At 42.9% G+C, this 19,687-nt stretch overlaps 1 protein-coding gene across 7 annotated transcripts in view; it reads right to left on the bottom strand.

The window, feature by feature from the left end:
* BRD3 (bromodomain containing 3) overlaps positions 1-19,687 on the bottom strand; it is a 336,658-nt gene that overhangs the window by 242,406 nt on the left and 74,565 nt on the right. For all 7 annotated transcript variants that reach the window (XM_085612657.1, XM_085612615.1, XM_085612646.1 and 4 more), the window contains exons 6-8: positions 16,554-16,768; positions 11,265-11,639; positions 1,592-1,720 (exon numbers count right to left, since the gene is read on the bottom strand). In XM_085612657.1, coding sequence (XP_085468783.1) covers positions 1,592-1,720; positions 11,265-11,639; positions 16,554-16,768 — 719 coding nt within the window. The remainder of the gene's footprint in view (positions 1-1,591; positions 1,721-11,264; positions 11,640-16,553; positions 16,769-19,687) is intronic.

Here is a 19,687-nt window from a genome sequence, read left to right as displayed (position 1 = left end):
GGTACCATTTACCAGGGGCTGACATGTGACCAGAGATGCCAATTGGGTTTTGGCTGTTAGGCAGTTTTTAGGGAAGGAACACAGGCCCTTGGCTGCTGATTGGCAGGAGCCCAGGGCAAACCAACAAAAAGTGCATCAGTTATCAGGCAAAACGTGGGGGAGTTACTGCAACAGAAACCCACTTCCTTACAGTGCTCAAAACCTTTGTCTACATCAATAATGTTAAATTATGTTATACATGCAATATACACAAATAAGAGCCTAAAACTATTTATGGGTTCAAATGAGAACTCATCCTTCAAAAAAACAAATTAAAATAGTTATTCACGGATAATCTTTCAGAGTACCTTTTACTAGAAGAACACAAGGAAAATAGCAGCATATTTCTTAAAGAGATAGGATACTATAATAAAGGCAGATTTGGTGCTGTGCAAATGCTAAATAATGCTGGACAAGTATTAGAGGGCACCTTTTGTGGGTCTAGGAAGACCTGATCTATAAAATATCATTTCTCTCAATTGCATAATGTAACTCAATCTCCTGTAAATTGCGAAGGCAATGTTTATTCTTTGTCTCAACTCTCAATCTCAGAGTTCAACTTGAAATGAGACAGATGCTGAAAGAGACCGAATGTTTTGTTCATTTGGTCTTAATTCTCAATTAAAACTTTACACTGGAGTGTAGCAATCACCTTTACGTTACACAATAGGCAATTATATTACACAACTGAAAGCTTTTCTTATAACAAATCTTTTGATACTCATGCTCAAGGACTACTTAACAGATGACACGCATTAGACATATAGGCTGTGGTAGGCTATAAGGGGCTGTAGAGAACTCAACACCTCCATCTCATTTTTTCCAAGTATGAAGTTATTTATATGAACAGTTTACTACTATTTATGAAAGATCAAATGGTGCAGAACCTTCTCTTATTTCCAAAACACATCAGACTGCTAGTGAGGCCCTTTCTAGGGTACTGAACACCCAAAGAGTAATAGACAGCCGCCACTTCGCCCGTCCTATGGACCCAATAGTAATGCACTACAGCTGAAAAACTAAGTACTTCCATTAAGCCTTCGACTATCCAGGTAGCAGGATCCAGTAGTCCAAGCTTAAACCAATAGGTGGAGACCCATAATTCAGTTAACATGAGATAGAAGGCCCCTGCGTGGCTTTGTGAAACAGAGCTGCCCTATTCAGTTTCTAGATAGGATGATAAATTTTCACCCAAAGAGCGCGACAAACCCACTGGAGGTACACTTAAACTTCTTGGGATATCACAACTGCGCTCTTATGTTAAAGAGGCACCCAAACTGCCCAGCCAGCACCCATCACATCTATGCATGGCTATAATATCTAACAGACATTTAAAAAAAAAAAAAAAAAAAAAAAAAAAGTACAGCGAAAGAGCATGCTTGATCATCAAACTTAAATGGAACAAAACCAAAGCTGTACAGAAACGGACAGGATGGCACAGCTTCACAAAGTTATGCAGAGAACTTTCATCCTAAAATGTTAGCATGTACAAAAACTCAAATATATGTGAAAACAGTTGTTATAAAGTAAGGTAATTTTTTTTAATGCTTACCTGGAGTTTCCTTGCCATGGCCACCACCTCGTGATCTGGAGGGTTATATTTGTAACAGTTGGAAAACATTAACCGTATGTCAGCTGCAAAACCCTGTGCATCTTGATAATCACGCCCATCCATTTTTTTCTGAAACAAAACAGCGAGCCATCAATGGATGAACCAATCTGTCAAAATGCAATTTAGAACTTTGAGAAAGCAGTGCTACAAATCCTCACCGAAGAGCATCTACTAAGGCACACAATTACTCCAAAAATTATTATATTTGAAAGCAAATTACAGCTTAAATCAATGGAGTGTAAAGAACCTACTTCCATTAAATAACAAGGCAGCATCATGTTAGAGATGCACACTAAGGTAGCAGAATAAAACAGATGCATTTCAGCATGTTTCCCCTTAAACTCTAAAGGGGATATACATTCCTAGACACTACAGCATATTCCCTTAAGTGAGGATCATTCATTAGTTCTACTTTTAATAGACATTACAGCACGCAAAGTACTATGAGAATACAATACACAGCTTTCAAAAACATGATACGAAGGAAGTGTATTTGGGATGTAGCAACAAGGGACAATGATTTATACATTTCACATACCTAAAAGGTGCTGAATTAAAAGTGAAGCTACTGAAATACAGTAGACTATTTTTAAAAAACAGAATGTTTTATTTCCTTAACAGCTGTATTGATTAGATTTCACGTTTATTTTCCATGCCGGCTAAGAGTTTCGAGCAGTGGAGCAGCTAGGGTGTTAGTGGCCTAGGTGACAAATAGCACAGTGAACCACAGATCCACACTGGCTACCACAAGGTCATTCAACTATTCATGCCAGTGCGCACAGATCAAGCTACAAACCAAAGCCTTTGGGATTCCAAATTGTAAACCTTAATTGTGAGGAGGAAGCTTTAAAAACAAAATGCTCTGCGCTGAGCAAACACACACTATTATTCCAAGGTATAAGATAAGGGACATCGTCAACCGAAAAGAAAAATGATCAATCAACATTGTTGTCTCTTGCAGGAGACACAGTTATATGGCCTACCAAAGCACACCACAACAATATAAGGTATATGTGGACAACACATGCCATGTAACTCATAATATGATTTCTGATGTTAAAGCTTGAGGGTCCGTAGCTCTAACTTCTTCAGTGCCAATAAATGGTTCAGTTAGTCTGTCCTATGAAGGTTTGCATTGAGGTGTAAAATGTAAGCATACCTAGCACACCTACCACAAGGAATAGTCTTCACAGTAAAATCTAAAGTAATTTAATTATTTTAAATGTTTTATATAGCGCTAGCTGGACCCCGAAGTATCAGAGCGCCTTACAAACTCCAGCGTAAGGTAGTAATGCAACACCTACCTATACTTCTTAAACATAAAATAGTAGCTGTGATTCTTGCATCCAAAAAGAACCAGTAGAACATACATGAACAAGAACCTACTCTGCCTTGCAAAGAATAGCATCATGAAATAAAGAAAGATCCAACAAGCCAATACAAAGGTCCAATATTTCAGAACAAAAAACGTGTACGTATTTCCACCAATACTTGTAAACATTGTAGCAACAAGCAACAATACAAAGGGCAAGACCAGTACAGCGAGACAGACTCCCAAGATAAAGGTAAGATGAGTGACTGAAACATACAAGAACAGACACATTTAATAAGCATAAGACAAGGTACCGGAGTACAAAGTCATAAGGCAAGCAAAAAAAAAAAATCAAAAAGTCAGTACCTCATTAACTAACACGCACAACTAGGAAATAGGCCTCCAGTGAGCCAAAAAGATGTAAAATACTAGTGACAATCACAGACAGATGTTAAGTAAGCAGAGGCAAGTAAGGCAAGGGAACACAGAATGAACAGTGGCAACTCAACTACAGCAAGACTATCTACAGCTAACAAATAACGTAAAAAAATAAATGGTTCACTGTGCCAGCGAAGAAAAAAATACATTTGCAAGGCACCAACTACGATAACATGAACAGATGTGTGCACACAACTTCCACAGCTAGATACAACTTGAGAACATTCCACACAAACAAACATTTGTATACCTTTAACACAGAATGCACAAAAGCTGAACTCTTCTTCCAATGAGCATTCAAGATCCACCAGTACAGATAAATCGATTTTGTACATGGGTGTGCATCTCCAGGTAAGACCTAGGTTCAAAACATCATGGTGATAACTTTCCAGAGCAACCCATCCTAACTATTAGCAGAGTCAGAAAGAAGACTCATCTGTAGGACTACCGATCTAGCTGACCAATCTTTCCTGCCACCTATGAACGGACATCGAATGCACAGTCCAGTGAAACTAGTTTTTAAGTACTCACAAGCACGATGATCTTGTACCCTTCTGCAATAATAGGTCCACAGTCACACAACTGGATCATCCTGCAATGTAACACTTTCCACATTAACTATACACTCTCCCTACTAGACATTCAAATTTAACCTGTATCACAGTGTCTTGGACCACACCAGTGCAAGGAATGCACTTCACCAATGTTACAACTCAATACAATATGCATGTCAACAGATTTAAAACATTTACGTGGCAAAGAGTCAATGATGAGGCACAAGGGTAATTAACTCAAAGAGTATACAATAGCCATATCTATAAAAATGCAACTTTGCAGATAAGTAGTTTTACAAGAAATTGAAAAAAGGTTAAGTATCCATATGCCATTCTTAAAGCCACGTACCAAAAACAGGACAGGCCTGGTACTGTCGAGGTTTGTGCCCAAATGGAAGATCTGAAAACCTTTAGCTATTCACTAATATGGCGAAGTGTAGTGTGTAGGGATGGGTGAAAAACACAAAGTGAACTTTTCAAACTAGGAAGATGTGCCGTCTGAGCCCTCTGCAACCTCAAAATTGAACAATGAATTAGAAATTGCCAGAAATGCACTCAAGTCCAATTTATGGTCAAGGTACTCGTGAATAAAACTAGTAGGTAGGGGCAACAAGGAAGTTCAGGTTTAATTTCTACACTCATGTCGATGTGCTGGAGGTCCTCTTGAGTTTCAGTACTAACTACATCTTTCCTGCAAAGCCTTAAACTGAACATCCAGGAAGGTAATGCACTGTACTTGGCCTCTATGTTCTAACCACCGTTTCTCTGTCGGTCAAGATGTACAGACAGGTAGTTTGTCTTAAATACATGTAGGGTCTCACTCTTTCAAGTATCTACCTCACTAAATACAGCAGTCCTGAAACTAGGCTCACGAGTCAGGTGAAAACTTCCAGTGACTCTGCACAGTTATCCGGGTCAACTTTCAGCAGCTTGTCGGCGTCCACGCCAGTCCAAAGCTTCTGATGATTTAGGGCTCTCTGGTAAATTTCTTTCTAATAAGTATGAGGGGAGAAGATGGTCTTGTCCATTGCCTTTTTAAGGTTATACACCAGCCAGATTATGTGCACATTTCACTTATTCTATTCAGGTACGCTCCTTTAACTCTTCATAGTGGCTGTGGATTCTTATTTATTCTCTGTGCAGGCCAGGCTTCTCCCGTCAGTGTGTTCTGAAATCCCATGTAAGCACACAAAAGGCACCAAGACATAGCCAAGTCTCATCAAAAGCTCCGGGAAGGCATGCCTCACTTTTAAAACCCACTGGGTTGGGGAGATGCATTGGGCGGTCAGGGTCTCTTAGCACATTTCTAACATTCTTCATGCATCTGTCTTGAAAACTCAGCATTAAGGACATCACCTCTAGTCCACCTGGTTCAGCCCATTTCGCCTGCTCTTACAAGCTGCATCACCAGGTCCAAAGCCGATCAGTCAAGAGCTGAATACGCAGATATAAGCTAAGCCATGCCCCTTCAATGAATTATGTTGCCCACCAGAACTCGCAGATGGGGTTCAAAGGAAATCTATTCTACTGGAGCAGTCTTTGCTTGTTTTACAGTGAACAATCGGTCTTTGAGATTAGTTCAGTCTTGCGACCAGTAATAACGTCAAAAAGGCAAGGGGTGGAAGCTACATACACTAGTGAATTAAACAACTAATCAAGTTCAACTGGCACTCTGAAATTCACAGCTGGGCTTCTGTAATCTTGTTCTTACTTTGCCAGCTATGCACAAAATTCCCTGGCGTCTGCCACAGATCCTCAAAATGCCCAAATCATACTGGTATGAGGCAATGTGATCGGGGACAGACAGACCCACACAACTAATAAGTATAGCATATACATTGGACTCATAAAAATGTAAGAAATGCACAAGGAACCAGAAAATACACATTAAGTACAAACAACCACCATGCACATAGGTGTCCTAGTACAACAGACACCCAAAAAAGGACTACTAACTAAATTAACTGAAAGCTCTCAACTGGTTCTGAAAGAGTTAACCGAACTTTAGTGCTCTTGTGTAAGAAACTAGGCCAAATAAACCTGGCATGGACTGAGCTATCTAAATGAATAGACATCAAATGCCGTATTTGAAGAAGCCATAGCTAAAACATTGTTTAAGTGCACAATTGGTTCAGTCCTTTGCTTCAGGTATAGCTCACAAAATGCAACAATTATTGCAATACTGTCAAACTCCGTTATGGTCCCGCAGTGTTCATTCCAAGTTAGGTTGATTTCTTTTTCTTTTTTCCCATGAACATTTACAAACAATTGCAGAGGACACAGAACATTTAACATCCTTCGCAATATCATGAATCTAAATAAAACCATTTACTTTATAGGGCATTGGGGAGGGGGACTCGTACACAAAATCTGTCAACAGTAAGTAATATAACAACAAACTGGAAGGCAGAAAAATTGCATACTTAAAATTCCCTTGTAGAAACCAGTATAAAGTTCAACCTGGTATAGGTTAATTCCAAAGCAATGGCATTACATTTCTTAAACTTTCTAGGCAACCAACTGGCAACCCAAACCAGAAGCTACTCTTATATGATGTTCCTGAGCTCTTGCTTAGTTTCAAGCTGTCTCTGTACCAAATCTGACCCACTAGAGCCAACCCTCGACTAATTTGTCAGTCAGTCTTAACCCCAAACAATGCATGTAAAGCTTTGCTTCAGAACACTTAAGATCTTTCTTCAATCCAAAACAATGGATTCAGTTAACAAATGATGGGGAAAGTATCAGGGACCACCAACAACTAATTCGAAACCAATATCCACCCCTCTCAAAAGGTCCTCGGCATATCTACAAGACAATTCAACATTACAATTCTTGTTACCACACCATGTTGAGGATTATGCTCTACATAAAACAATGCTCTAAGGAACCATTGGCTGCAGAAAATTACACTGAAAAGTTGAAGGCTAGGAAAGCAAGAGTAATTAATGCCAATCATGAAAAAAATATAACTAAGAAGAACAAATTGATCCATTATACAAAACATACTCGGTTAACATCGTTCAGGTAAAGAAGGAGGCAACACCAGAGGAATCACCCACGGCCACACAATCTCAATCCCAAACTCCATCCCTATCCCCCATTGAACAAACAATAACCAACACGAGGCAGCCGTGTGACACATAAAACCAACTGTGTGCTGGGGCACCACCAGACAGGCACCTCCGTCCCCGGTGGGTGAGACCACCCCCCCCCTCCCCCAGCCCCTCTCTCCCCCACCGCAGACACCACAGCCCACTAAAAGCAAACCAGGATCAGCCACATAACAGTTACCCAGATACATTCCGACAGCTCCCCAACCTCCCACGATCGCCCCTACAGTTAACAGTTCTATATTTTTCCCCAGACAAGCACCGAAATTGGCCTACCTAAATTGGGAACACAATCATGGACACTATACAAGAAGGTTCACGGGGATAGAGATGGGGACTGAACACCAACCCACGCCTCCGGGAAACCCACGTAAGCAGGCCCTAAGAAACATACCGATACAAGTAAAGTCCAACTGAAGTGTAATCCCCATTTTATCTCACGGTTTCTTACCAGTGATGCATGTTATTATAATGGGATAGTTGTTCTGTGCTTCAATGAGATCATCCAAATGCCTGCACTCACCTGTCAACATGTGTTAATAATGATGTGCAACTATGTACCATGAAATATAAAAATCTACATAAAGAAATTTAAACAAAATAAACCAGTTCTGGTAAAGAAAAACATGGTAACAGCATCAATAGCAGTTCCGTAATGCAAAAAACAAACGAAGTCAATTAAGCAAAGAACATGTTTTGCAGACACTGAAGGGTGAACAATCACGTCTCCGGAAGGTTGTGTAAATCATAAATAACTGCTCAGAGATGCACTGAAATTATAATTATTCAATGGAACTTGGAGGCACTATTGAATTCCGCCCACAAAAATACATAAATATCTGCAGAGCGAAACCCAAGGATTGCCTACGTATAGGCAATGAGGGCTAAAGTCTTTTTTGTCTGTGCATCATCCATTCAAAAGCCCCAGTGTCCAATATTTTAATGCCTATTCAATTTTTCTTCCAGGTATGCTTAAGAAAATTCAATTTTCACAGGATAACTACTAAATCCCGAGGAATCACTGACGTGCAGATGAATTGACTTAATTGCTACACATTTGTTAGCTTAGGTTTCAATACCTTTTGAGTACCAAAACAAATCCTGTGGTTTTCATTTTTATCACAGGAAAGCATATAAAGTGTTATATCATACGTTCATGCTCACTTAATAAAATGCCATGATGAAAACTTCCCAGACCTAGATTTGGTACCTTAGATTTAGAAGAAGTGAGGAGATTAACATTATTCTATAAACTTGCTGCAGGGACGGATTCTTAAAAAAGCAACCCTTCAAATAAAACTTCCAGAACCTAAGGCGACTCCCAACACTCTATTCTCAATTGAAAAAAGGGCAAGGAACAGTGTCTCTATACCGAATAGGAACATACACAATTCTGCCATTCTATACATCTGGTCCGTCTGCTCTGTAGGCAAGTGGAGGAATGCAATGAGCATGTGTACCATTCCAGGTACGATATACGAAGGAAGAGCTGAAATAAAGATTGCTAAAATACAGCCAAGCACATAAAACCTGAAGAATTAGCATCTGGCCAGTACTGATCGAAACAACAATAGAGATGTAATACCTACAGACTGAGCTAAGGGGCCAACATTGCTATGCAGAAACTGAACCCATAATTTTGGCGCAAATAACTGTGTACACTTCCCAAGGCTATATGTTAGGGAACATATTTTAGAGACATACAGTCATTGCAAAGCAAGGCATGTGATGCTTACAGCACTAAAACTAATATAAGCACATCTCTTGCCACTGTTTTGCCACAACCATAGACCAGTTACTGCCGAACAATAAATTGGTGCACTGATAGTAGACAGATGAATGAGTCACTAAATCACTGTCCCATACAGCAGCCAACGTTAAAAGACTTGTCACCTCAGAGGAATCATGACAAAAACATATGCTTACAATAACCATTCTATTTCTGTGGAGTGAAGCAATTCACCTTCTTCAAGTCTAAGTAAAGGACAATTCTTAATTCTGATAACAGCAGTCTCACAAATCCTAAAAATACTGTCCTAGCAAAGACTTCAGAGTGTGCGGGCGGTCAGAGAAACCTCGCCAGCTGGCTGCTCTAGCTGGCTACTAGTAAGAAAAAACAAACAAGCAGGGTAAATCCATGGAGAATGTCTTAATCACTTGTTAACACTTAAGAGGGAAAGAGAATATGAAATTCGTTATTGAAGGTTGACTGTCAAGCTATTTTCCCACAAGGAACTTTAATTTATACTCACTTCTGAGATCAACTAAGCCTCTGCAGGTATAAGTGCAACAAAAAGTTTTAAAACAGACCCCAATCTTTCTTAACCTAACTATATGCAAAGTCCCACATGCCTGGAAAGCAGCGATGGTAAAACCTTTATTAAAGAAGCCCTCATCACTATCTCCAGACAAATCCAGAAACTATCAAACCGATACCTTTATTTTTTTTTAGCTAATTTTGAAAAAAGCTTACAAACTTTTAAACAATTTGCCACCACTACACAAGTGGGGTTTGGGCAGGGTCTGAGCACCAAAGTTGTGGTAACTTCAGATCTCAATGATATGCAAATGATAGTGGATCGTATAGAGATTAGGACACTGTGACTGCTCGACCACTCCGTAGCATGTGATACCTTAGACCATTCCATACACCTCGTAGGAGCAAACGCTTTGGTCTTCACATCACCGCCATCAAAGTGGCTTACATTTTTAACTGGTTTTCAGCAGTCTGCCCAATCTATAACCATTTTTGTGGAATGAGGAGTGGTGCAGAAACTATTTGGTCTCCTTTACTAGTCATCTTTACATCATCGCTCATGTTCGTGTTACAAGGTGTGTGTATGTGCGCCAGGGTTGAACTCAACCGCTTGTCTATCTTACTAAGGCTGGTATCATTTGTCAAAGTCACTGGATGGCTCCCAACTGTCTAAAACGTAACACAAGTGATTATCACCAAGAACTGCACAGGGAAATAGCATCCCACCTTAAGGGTGGGCATCATGGGGACCCATATGAGCAGCAGCAAATAAGGTTAAAAAAATCTTGGTGTTATTTTTGATACAAAATTCACCCTCTAATCCCAAATTGACCTGGGCACTAGTTTTTGCACTTGGCATCTCAAGCTACTGAACACGATTTTACTATTAATTCCTTTGTCCAATCAAATGGGCAGTCACCTCACTCACCCAGTCACTGCTAGACTAAGTTATTTGCGGATAGCTGGCCCTTCCTAAGAAATTGATAAGATGGCTTCAATTAATCCAAGATGTGGCAGCCTGTACTATTGCTAAATGAACTATTAAGGACCGCATTATTCATTAGTTGATTCCATTTTATTGGCGGCTGCTGGTGGCCAAAAGAATCCAATTTAAAAATCTCACGTGACCTGGTTGAGTTCCTTTTCTGTATAAAATATTTTATTCTTACTCCCAATGCCGTATTCTTTGCTCTGGTGGCAAATTCACCTTGAATATTACTAAAAGCCACACTTCCTTGTTTGGCGGAAGAGCAGTTTCCTACACAGCTGCAAAGGAGTCGAATATGTTACCAAATGAGCTAAGCATGCAAGCATGTTCGATCAGATTCAAAATCAGAACTTAAAAAAATACTCTTTAAAATGGCTTTTAAATGGTCTTGATTTTTTTGGAGGGTTGAGGTTCTGGGTTTCTCATTAGCGACAAGAAGTTTGTTTTCATGAGCTCGAACACCCTTCGCTTTATATATAAAACGCTTTTAGGCATAGATTATACACTTGCAGTGAGAAACGTTTACCCCTCATTGGTCCAGACTAGAGGAGCAGACATATCGAGCACTGTCGAAAGTACTGGACTAGGAAGAACAGTGCAATTGAAAGTAGAGAGAAAAATGTAAATTGCATCTTTCACAATTGTGTGTCCGACTCCAAAATTCAGACCCACAAATACCACCAAGATGGTTTTATTTGATCACTCTTCCTTATTGTACACTGGCTAGACCAATGAATGTGCGGCCAATTTTTCACTCCATGAATACTAGAAAATAAAACCTTAATATAAATCATCACTGCATCTTGTGCAACAAGGTGAACGAGGGGGTGGGGTTAGGATCAGGCACATAGCAGATGGACTACCGATGTTTAATATAACTTTGTGGAAAGAGCTGCATGCCAACTTGTACATGAGAGTCTAATGTGAAGAAGGTACAAACTAAGGCGGACATACTTTAACAGTACTGAGATCCATGGGATGCTTTATAATGTCATGATAGTCATGGAGATCGAGTGCTTCAGCATCCACAGGCTTGTAAAATGGCCAGGCGTACGCCGCGTGTTTTTTAGAGAGCATTTCCTTAAGGATGCTGTCACAGTACTTAAGGTGCTCAGTAAGTTTGCCCTTCTTCCCCGCATGCTGGGGTGACAACTCTACTTCTTCCAAGTCTTTCTTTGGTGGCTTGATAGGCCGCGTTCCACTCTCTCTCCGGACGGAGATCTTGGATTGCTTGGGTTCAGATAACGGCGTGGGCGATTCACTACGGCTTGCAGTAATGGCTGAAGTCGTGGGTGTTGTTGTATCCGCTTTTCGCTTCACTCCCTTTTTCTGAAAAAGTTGAAAACAGTTTTAGCATTTAATTGAGTGAGATAAAACAAATTAGCAGGCATCGATTCAGAAAACACGCCACTCTGGTTAATACTGAATTTAATTCTATTTTAGAAAATCTGTACTCTGAACAGACACTGGAAATAAGGGCCAACATATTACCTATAACAACATTGGTTTGGTAGTAGTTCTAAACCCTTCTGTAAACCAAGACTCTTGATTTGAAAACATGAAAACAAACTTTCTGTGGATGACAAGCTACCTGAATTCCATCTATATTTGTGTACTTATGCCAAAAATGGTTGTAATTCAAGGAAAACGTTACTCACCTTAAACAACGAGTTAGCAGCTTGTTGCCGTTTAGATTCAAATGTGTACTCTACCACATTTGGAACACTGCAACCTGTTTTTATTTCAAAGCCTTTGTTTCAACTTCTGGCATGTATGAATGTTTTATTTGTTATGCCAATTATTATAACATTACCAGAAATACACAGACTCTAGTACAGATAATCTGTACTTCCTCCTTGGGATAGGCATAGTTCTGCCTCTTTCTTGCTCCCGTGGAGCAAGGCCTTTCACAGAGTATGGCAAACTGCATCCAAAGAGTTCAGGCATCATTATTTTCTAGGTTTTTCTAATCTTCGGTGTTGTCCCTAAAAGATTTATATTTAGAGATGTCCTTCAGCATGTAAACTACCAGGTTCTCCAAATACCTGACAAAGTATCCCATTTACATCAATAACTTCATTTGGCTGGCTTCAAATAGAAGAGCATGTTGAATTTGTGGTATTTCATGGCTTGCTAACCAATGTTTTTCCTCTCTGTACTTGCCAAACCAGTTACAGCTCCAAAAATACTCTAGGATCTCTACGCTCAGCACAAGACCCTACACTGGCCATTACACAATCAAAGGACGTAGTATCCGGAAGTAAACTCATTAATGTAGCAGGTAAGAGTCTATGGAATAAATTGCCTCTCCTGATGAGCGGAATTCAAGTTTTCAAACCAGAATTGAAAAAAAAGTGCTCTCGCTTGAAAGATATATTTTACACAAGTAGCTTACAGTCCACTCGCTGCTTAACATTTTTTGGCTTCACTGTTACTCATTTGTTACCTTCTAATTGGCCAGCGTCTACCAGCTTCACTTCCTCGTACTTTGGTTGAAGCACGGACTACATACTGATTGCTTCAGCTTCATTTCAGTTCTTCCTCTGATAACGTTTATTTTTTCTTCTTCCCCGTAGTCCTTGTTGAACCTTTTACCATTTGTAGCTATGTTTTACTATGTCACAGGCACTTTAAAGAAACCCTTTTCTCCTTTGAAATATATATTTATTTAGAAAACAGAGGCTATCTGCATCCAATTGCCTTTTCACTAAGACATGGAGATGGGGGCAACTGCTTTCTTTATGTGAAAGGATTTTTAGCCAAATGTCATTCTTTTTCATGCAAGGCGAGATTAACTGATTTGCTTACAGTCACAGGGTTTGTTGTGCCGAGACTTAACAAGCATTGGAAAAGCCAGTCTCTCACCTTTGAAATGATTGGTTCTGACATTTTTTTTTTTGTTAGTGTTGTAGTGCAAGGGCATTACCAACTTTGGCAATGATTTGTACCATGCTGTACACAAATCAAATGGCGTGGCTGCTGTGCACCATGGCTAAAAATAATAAAAAGAACCAAGAAACATCCTGTACTAATGCACTTTAAAAAAAAGAAATAAAAACAAACAAAGCAGTAGCCCTGGCTGCATCATAACACTTTTTAAAATTAGATTCAGGGTGCATGGACAGACGACGGCAGAGTAAGACATACTGTCTGCTCCTTTGCCACCTGTATTATCTACAGCTGCAGCCAGCAGTGTCCTGGAGCGAGCGCCGTGCAGCTTTCCCTTACCCTGCTGTGACTGCTGTGTCCTCATCGTTGGGCTTGTTATGGCTCAAGAGGATCAGACCGCATAGCGGGAGACTGGACGGCCAACTGAGAGTCAAGCAAGATGGCGGCCGCATGAGCCATGGGGCCGCCGCCCGAACCACGCCACCTCCCCCTGCGACGTGGACAGCCCACCGGCATAATAAGACCCTCTCTGGGTTCTGCTGGGAGTTCGTGGCACTGCGAGGATTCCTCCCGCTGACTATGTGCGGTAGCCCCAGAGAAGACAAGATGGCAGCCACTCGCACCGAAGGACAGACACCCTTGGGCAGCTCCCTATGACAGCAGCCGCCGGCTTCCCGAGCAGCAGACAGAGGTTGGTGATACTGTGCAGCCCTACGCAAGCAGCTGTGTCCCCGGCCTGACTTGTTGTGAGAAAGTGCCTCTTGACATGGTTAGTCCCCCACTTTTTGCCTGGAACATGATGTGGTTTTGATTTAAAGTGCACAGGGTCCCTGCCAACCAGGGCCCCTGTGCTAGAGCTCCTTCCCTAAATCTGTACCACGATTGGCACAACTAAAGATCCCCCTGTAAGTCCCTAGTAAATTGTATCCCTGGTACCTAGGGCATTGGGAATGAAGAGGGTCCCCTAGAGACTGGTCACCAAAGTCATGCTAACTGGCACTGCAGTACGCCTGCCTTGGTGCAGACAAAAACTACAAAGTCGACATGGCACACTGCCTGTGTGCCATGTCAAAGCAGCACTACTTGAGGTATAGGTAAGTCACCCCTCTAGCAGGCCTTCCAGCCCTAAGGCAGGGTGCACTATACCACAGGTGTGGGCATATCTGAGCACATCAGCAGATAAGCCCCTACACTATCTAAGCCAATTTTTAGATATTGTAAGTGCCAGGGAAGCCATAGAGTGTACATAGGCTGGAAACTCGACAACTCGAGTTCCCCAGCACCATGATGGCTTCTCTGAACCCACGAGTGTTTGGGACCAAACAACTCTTCTAAATAAATATACACTAATGTGGGATGTATTGAACCATGTACTCAGAGGACACTTTGTAGTGGCCCCTGAAACCCTACCAGCCCTGGTGTGGCCACAGACTAGCTTTAGCCAGCCTGCCACCACCAGACATGTTTCTGAACCCCTAAGTCGAGAGCCTCTGCTCTCTGGGACCAGAAACAAAGCTCATCCTGGACGGAGGTGTCAAACCTCCCCCAGGATGAGCACAGTGCTTGAGAGGGAAGCTTCAAAGGCCTACCGCCTTTGTGATGAGATCCCCAGCCTCTGTTGCTAGCAGCAGATGGCAGCCCCCAGTTTACCCCCCCACTTTGGGTGGGAAAGCCTAGGAAGAATAGGAGGTGTGCCCACCTCTGCCAACTCCACACCTACGGTGAAGGAGGCGAGCTAAGTACACCGTTTCAGTCAGAAAAGGTTCCCCAGCGATCCTCTGTTCGAACCCAACGTTGCCTGACCCCTCCCGGACTACACTACGACGCCTGCAGGGTGAATCCAAAGGCTCCCCCGACCGGCAAGAAGAATGTGACGTCAAAAGACACCACTGCACCCGAAGCCCCTGCGCACTGGGGAGATCGACAGACCGTGTCCATACGACCCTCAACACCTCAACTTACCTTTGCTGTTACTAGTTTCCTGCGTGGATCCTCTAGTTAATCTACTGCAGTCTGTCTTCAATTCCAAGTTCCTCCATTGAAAAGCATTGGGCACCTGACGCTGTATTTGCACCCTACACCCAGCTGCCCCAGTGCCGCTGGTGGTGTATGCTTGGTGCTGCCTTGTGACCCCCACCTCCCTGTGCTTGCTCTAACCCCCCCGAGGTTTGGCTCCTGCAACTGATTAACCTACCTGCAAGCAGCGTGGTTATAAGTGCCCCATCTCCATTGAAACGCATTGGGCCTATCTCCGAATTTGACCTCTGCACCTGGCCGTCCCTGTGACGTTGGTGGTGCAAACTTTGTGCTCATCTGAACCTTGCCCTCTGTTGATCTTAAGCCCGAAAGACTGGAACTGTAAGTTGGGTACTTACCCATGAAACCGTATTGTTGTTCTCCTCCATAGGAGAACATTGAACGGTTTGAAAATTGCACTAAGTGTCAACTTTTAAAAGACTAAAGTCTTTTCCTGAAAAACGTACTTACCTTTTTGCGAAGATCTTGGTCTTAAAATAAATCTCAAACAATGCTTATTTTACAAAAATGTGTGTGGATATCCTTTTAGAGTCATGCGTCAGTTATTCGTCAAGGTTTGTGCAATAAATGTCTTACACTTCTGTGTGTTAGGCTTAAGGCTGTTCGCCCACACCATCACTAATAGAGCACTTTGGGTTTACATTGAGCCCCGTACAATTCTAGGAGAATCTCTGGACTCTGCACTGTATACCCACTTAGTGGCATACCATATACAGAGCCAGCTTCCTACACTCTTCCACACCCAAAAGAGCAATTTTGAGTTTGCTCTTTCGAGCGAAGGCATCCATTCCCATCCACACTATCGTCATCATTTCATCTGGGGTGTACCTTGCTCAGAGTCAGAGGCAAAAAGATAATAGAGCCTTTGCTCATGTGTTTGCCCTGTTAGAGGCATTGGAACAGAGTCGGGCTGTAGGACGGCCAGTTGCACTTTAGTAATTTCCTAGTACTTAATCGGTAGTGGCTGGGCTGAAGCTGGCTCCTGGTCAGGAATGGCAAGGGGAGTAAAGTTAACTTTCAGACTACCAACATCGAACATTGCACTGTAAATTGAGGTAACATTCCCAAATGATGATTTTACACCCATTTACTGCTGGAATCCCCCATCCCCAAAACTAGCAATTTGCTTCAAACCTAGTACTAATCTTACAAAAACAGATCTACCAAGTGTTTTCCCACAACTGTGAATTACACACTCTGCCTAAGGTCCTGTACCAGACTAACCTCTCACTAATAGATTTTAACAAAATGCAATGTCACATAAAGCTTACTAGGACAAGTGTTTTACTCTGATAACATCAAAGCTTAATACTTTACCTTGATGACAGGTGGAGCTGGAGGTACCACAGGTATCGGGGGAGGAGCGACAACAGGAGGGATAGGTGTGGGCACGGGTACAGGTGTGACGCTTGAGGGGAGGTTTGGCACTGGAGTTGCAGCTATAACAGGAGTCTGTGTGATAACTGGAGGGACGGTTTGGGCAGGAGCCGGCAGAGACACCGAAGAAACAGCAGTTTGCTGCGCCCCTTTACCTAAAAAAGAAAAAAAAAAAACATTTATAATTCTTGCATAAAAAGCATTAGTGATCTAAACCAGTTCAGAGCCTATTCATACTCAGATTTTAAAGGATACAATATTGTCTACAAGGCCAAAGAGAACTGCAATGATTAAAACATTCATTATAAACTTATGGACATAGATGTGATCATAAACAGAGGTCTGTTGAAAGTCAGTTCATATAGGAGCCTTTAGATAGGACAGTCAGTAAGCATAATGTAGGAGGCTGGCTCTGTATATACTATACCAAAGTGAGGTATAGTGTGCACAGAATCCAGTAGAACCCCAAAAGGTAGGCAGAGGTATAGTTAGATAGCATCTTACTCTCAGTTTGTGTTAGTGTCATCTAGCAGTAAGGATTTATTAGAGGACAGTGTTAAGCATTTGTTGTACACACTCAATCAGCAAATGATTTCACACACTCAATGACTGAACTTCAGCCCAATTGTTTTTGTATAAAAATATTCTTTTAGTTATTTTCTTTTCTAGAACCAAGCAAGCCTGGCACAGGTAAGCAATAAATACTTTACAGTAGTAATGCAGTTTGTAAACAGTTTGAATTGAAATTGTATACACACTTTGTTTTGACAGTATTGTCACTGAGAAATGCAATGCTTTGTGGAATACTGTACATATACTTTGAATGGGCTTTTTAGTAAAATTACAGGTAAGTTACTCTTGAGATTACTTTTCTTACACAGTATGGTATACCTGCATACTACACTGGGACATTTCCTGAAAACAGGTAAGTAAAATCGTTTTTGTTTGTTAGTACAATTTTAAAGAATTTCTTTAGGTTTTTAAACTCCACACTTAACACTATTTTTCTCCATAGGATAACATGGACTCTTTTTTTGGGAAAAGTTTTTATCTGTTTTAGGGTAAGTATTCGGTAGTGGGGGTAGACTCATTGGTCCCCCGGGGTCAGGGATACACTCATTACACCCTCAGCTGCACCAGGGCGGCCGGGTGCTGAGGCCCAAGGTTATCCAATGGGGGGTAGGGGGCCTCCAGTTGGTGGCTGCTGACGAGCAGGCCACTTGGTTGTGGGAGCAAAGCTCCTGGACTTTAGCTCAGGGCAAGTGGGGAAACAAAGTAGCACCAAAGGTGCACCCTCAGCGGCACTAGGGCGGCAGGGTGCTGTTTTGACGTCGGGTGCCCTGTTTGCAATGGGGAACCTCCAGTTTGCAAAGGCACTGCAGCCTCGGGGTCGAAGGTCTTCTAGGTGCGACCACCACTTCGAGAGGGAAGTTGGGATGCTGGGGGTTGGTTAGGCACGGTCGGTTGGGCCACCCAAGGCCGTGGGACGTCAGGTACAGGGGTGCTTTTTAGGGTCGGATCTTCTTACCACCTCCTGGTCGCGGTTGGAGGGACCTTCCGGATTTAGGCTGCAGGTGTTGGCTTGAGGCAGGTGAGGGATCGCTGGATCTTTGGGTTAGGATCGCCGGGGAGACCTCCTCGTGGCGTTTGCCCACTCGAACTCGGGCCGTGGACGGAGGGTGCAGAGTGGGGCACATCCGCGGTTTCCGGCCAGAGGTTGGAGATGAACAAAATGGGTGTTCACGGGAGACAAAGTCTTTAGGCTTGAAGGCAGGCAGGTCCTCCGGATTTCTCGAGGTTGCTGGCTGCAGGACACACTGGGATTTCGCAGGAGCAGGTTCGAGGTGGAGACGGGCCGGTAGGGCTGGGGCCAAGTCAGTAGGCGTCTTCCTTTTGTTCGCTTCGGCACGGCTGTTCAGTCCTTTTCTTGTTCCAGGTTCTTGTCTGACGAAGCAAGGTTCAGGGGTGGCCCTAAATACTAGATTTAGGGGCGTTACAGGTAGTTAAAAGGTTGAGACCAATGGGTCCCTTCCCTGGGGTGGGTACACCCCCTAGTATGCCACCTGACAGTAGGAGAAGGGCATAAGCCTTTCCCTGGTTGGCTGGGTCCCCCCCATTTGCAAGATGGCGGGGACAGAGTTGTGCTTCACCCCGCCTCACCCACCTGAGGGGTGGAGCTGGCAGAGGTGGGCACACCTCACTTGGTTTTCCTGACGGTTCTGATGCCCAAAGTGGGGGTCAGAACCAGTGGGGATCAGTTGCTGGGGGTATCAATTGGCCTGGGGAAGCTCACAAAGGCGCCAAGCCTTTGAAGTGTCCCCTTCGTGAACCCTACCCATCCAGGGGGGGGGAGGCTTGGCACCTCGTCCTAGGATGTACATTGTTTCAGGCCCCCCCCGAGAGCAGCAGGCTCTCAACTTAGGGGTCCAGAAACATGTCTAGTGGTGGCAGCTGAAAGCAGCCACTCAGCCAGGACACTAGTTGTAGGTTAGTTTTCAGGGGGCCTCTCTAAGATGCCCTCTGTGTGTATTTTTCATTAAATCCCACATTGGCATCAGTGTGGGTTAAATGTTCTGAGAAGTTTGATACCAAGCGTCTCCGATTTCAGTGTAGCCAATATGGTGCTGTGGAGTTCGCAATGACAAACTCCCAGCACCATATACTCTTAATGACAGCACTGCACTTACAATATCTAAGAACGGACTTAGACACTGCAGGGGTACATGGCCCATGCACCTGTACCCTCACCACTGGTATAGCGCACCCAGCTAGAGTTGTGGCTGATCTACTCTAGGGCAGTAGGTTGTAGGCATGGCACACAGGGATGTGTGCCATGTTGACTCTTCACTTTGTTCTGCAAGCAGTGTGTGTGTGGGTCTCTAAGCGGTGGTACAATAAGTGCTGCAGCCCTTAGAGTTCTACCCTGGTCACAGGTACCTGGGGTACCATTTACCAAGGGGTTGACCTTTGGCCAGGGATGCCAATTGGGTTTAGGCTTCAATGCAGTTTTAGGGAAAGAACATAGGCCCTGGGTACCTGGTTAGCAGGATCACAGGGCACACAAAGCACATCAG

The sequence above is a fragment of the Triturus cristatus genome, chromosome 1_2 (genome assembly GCF_964204655.1).
Source record: "Triturus cristatus chromosome 1_2, aTriCri1.1, whole genome shotgun sequence".
Lineage (NCBI taxonomy): Eukaryota > Metazoa > Chordata > Amphibia > Caudata > Salamandridae > Triturus > Triturus cristatus.
This window is presented reverse-complemented; position numbering and strand designations above follow the sequence as displayed.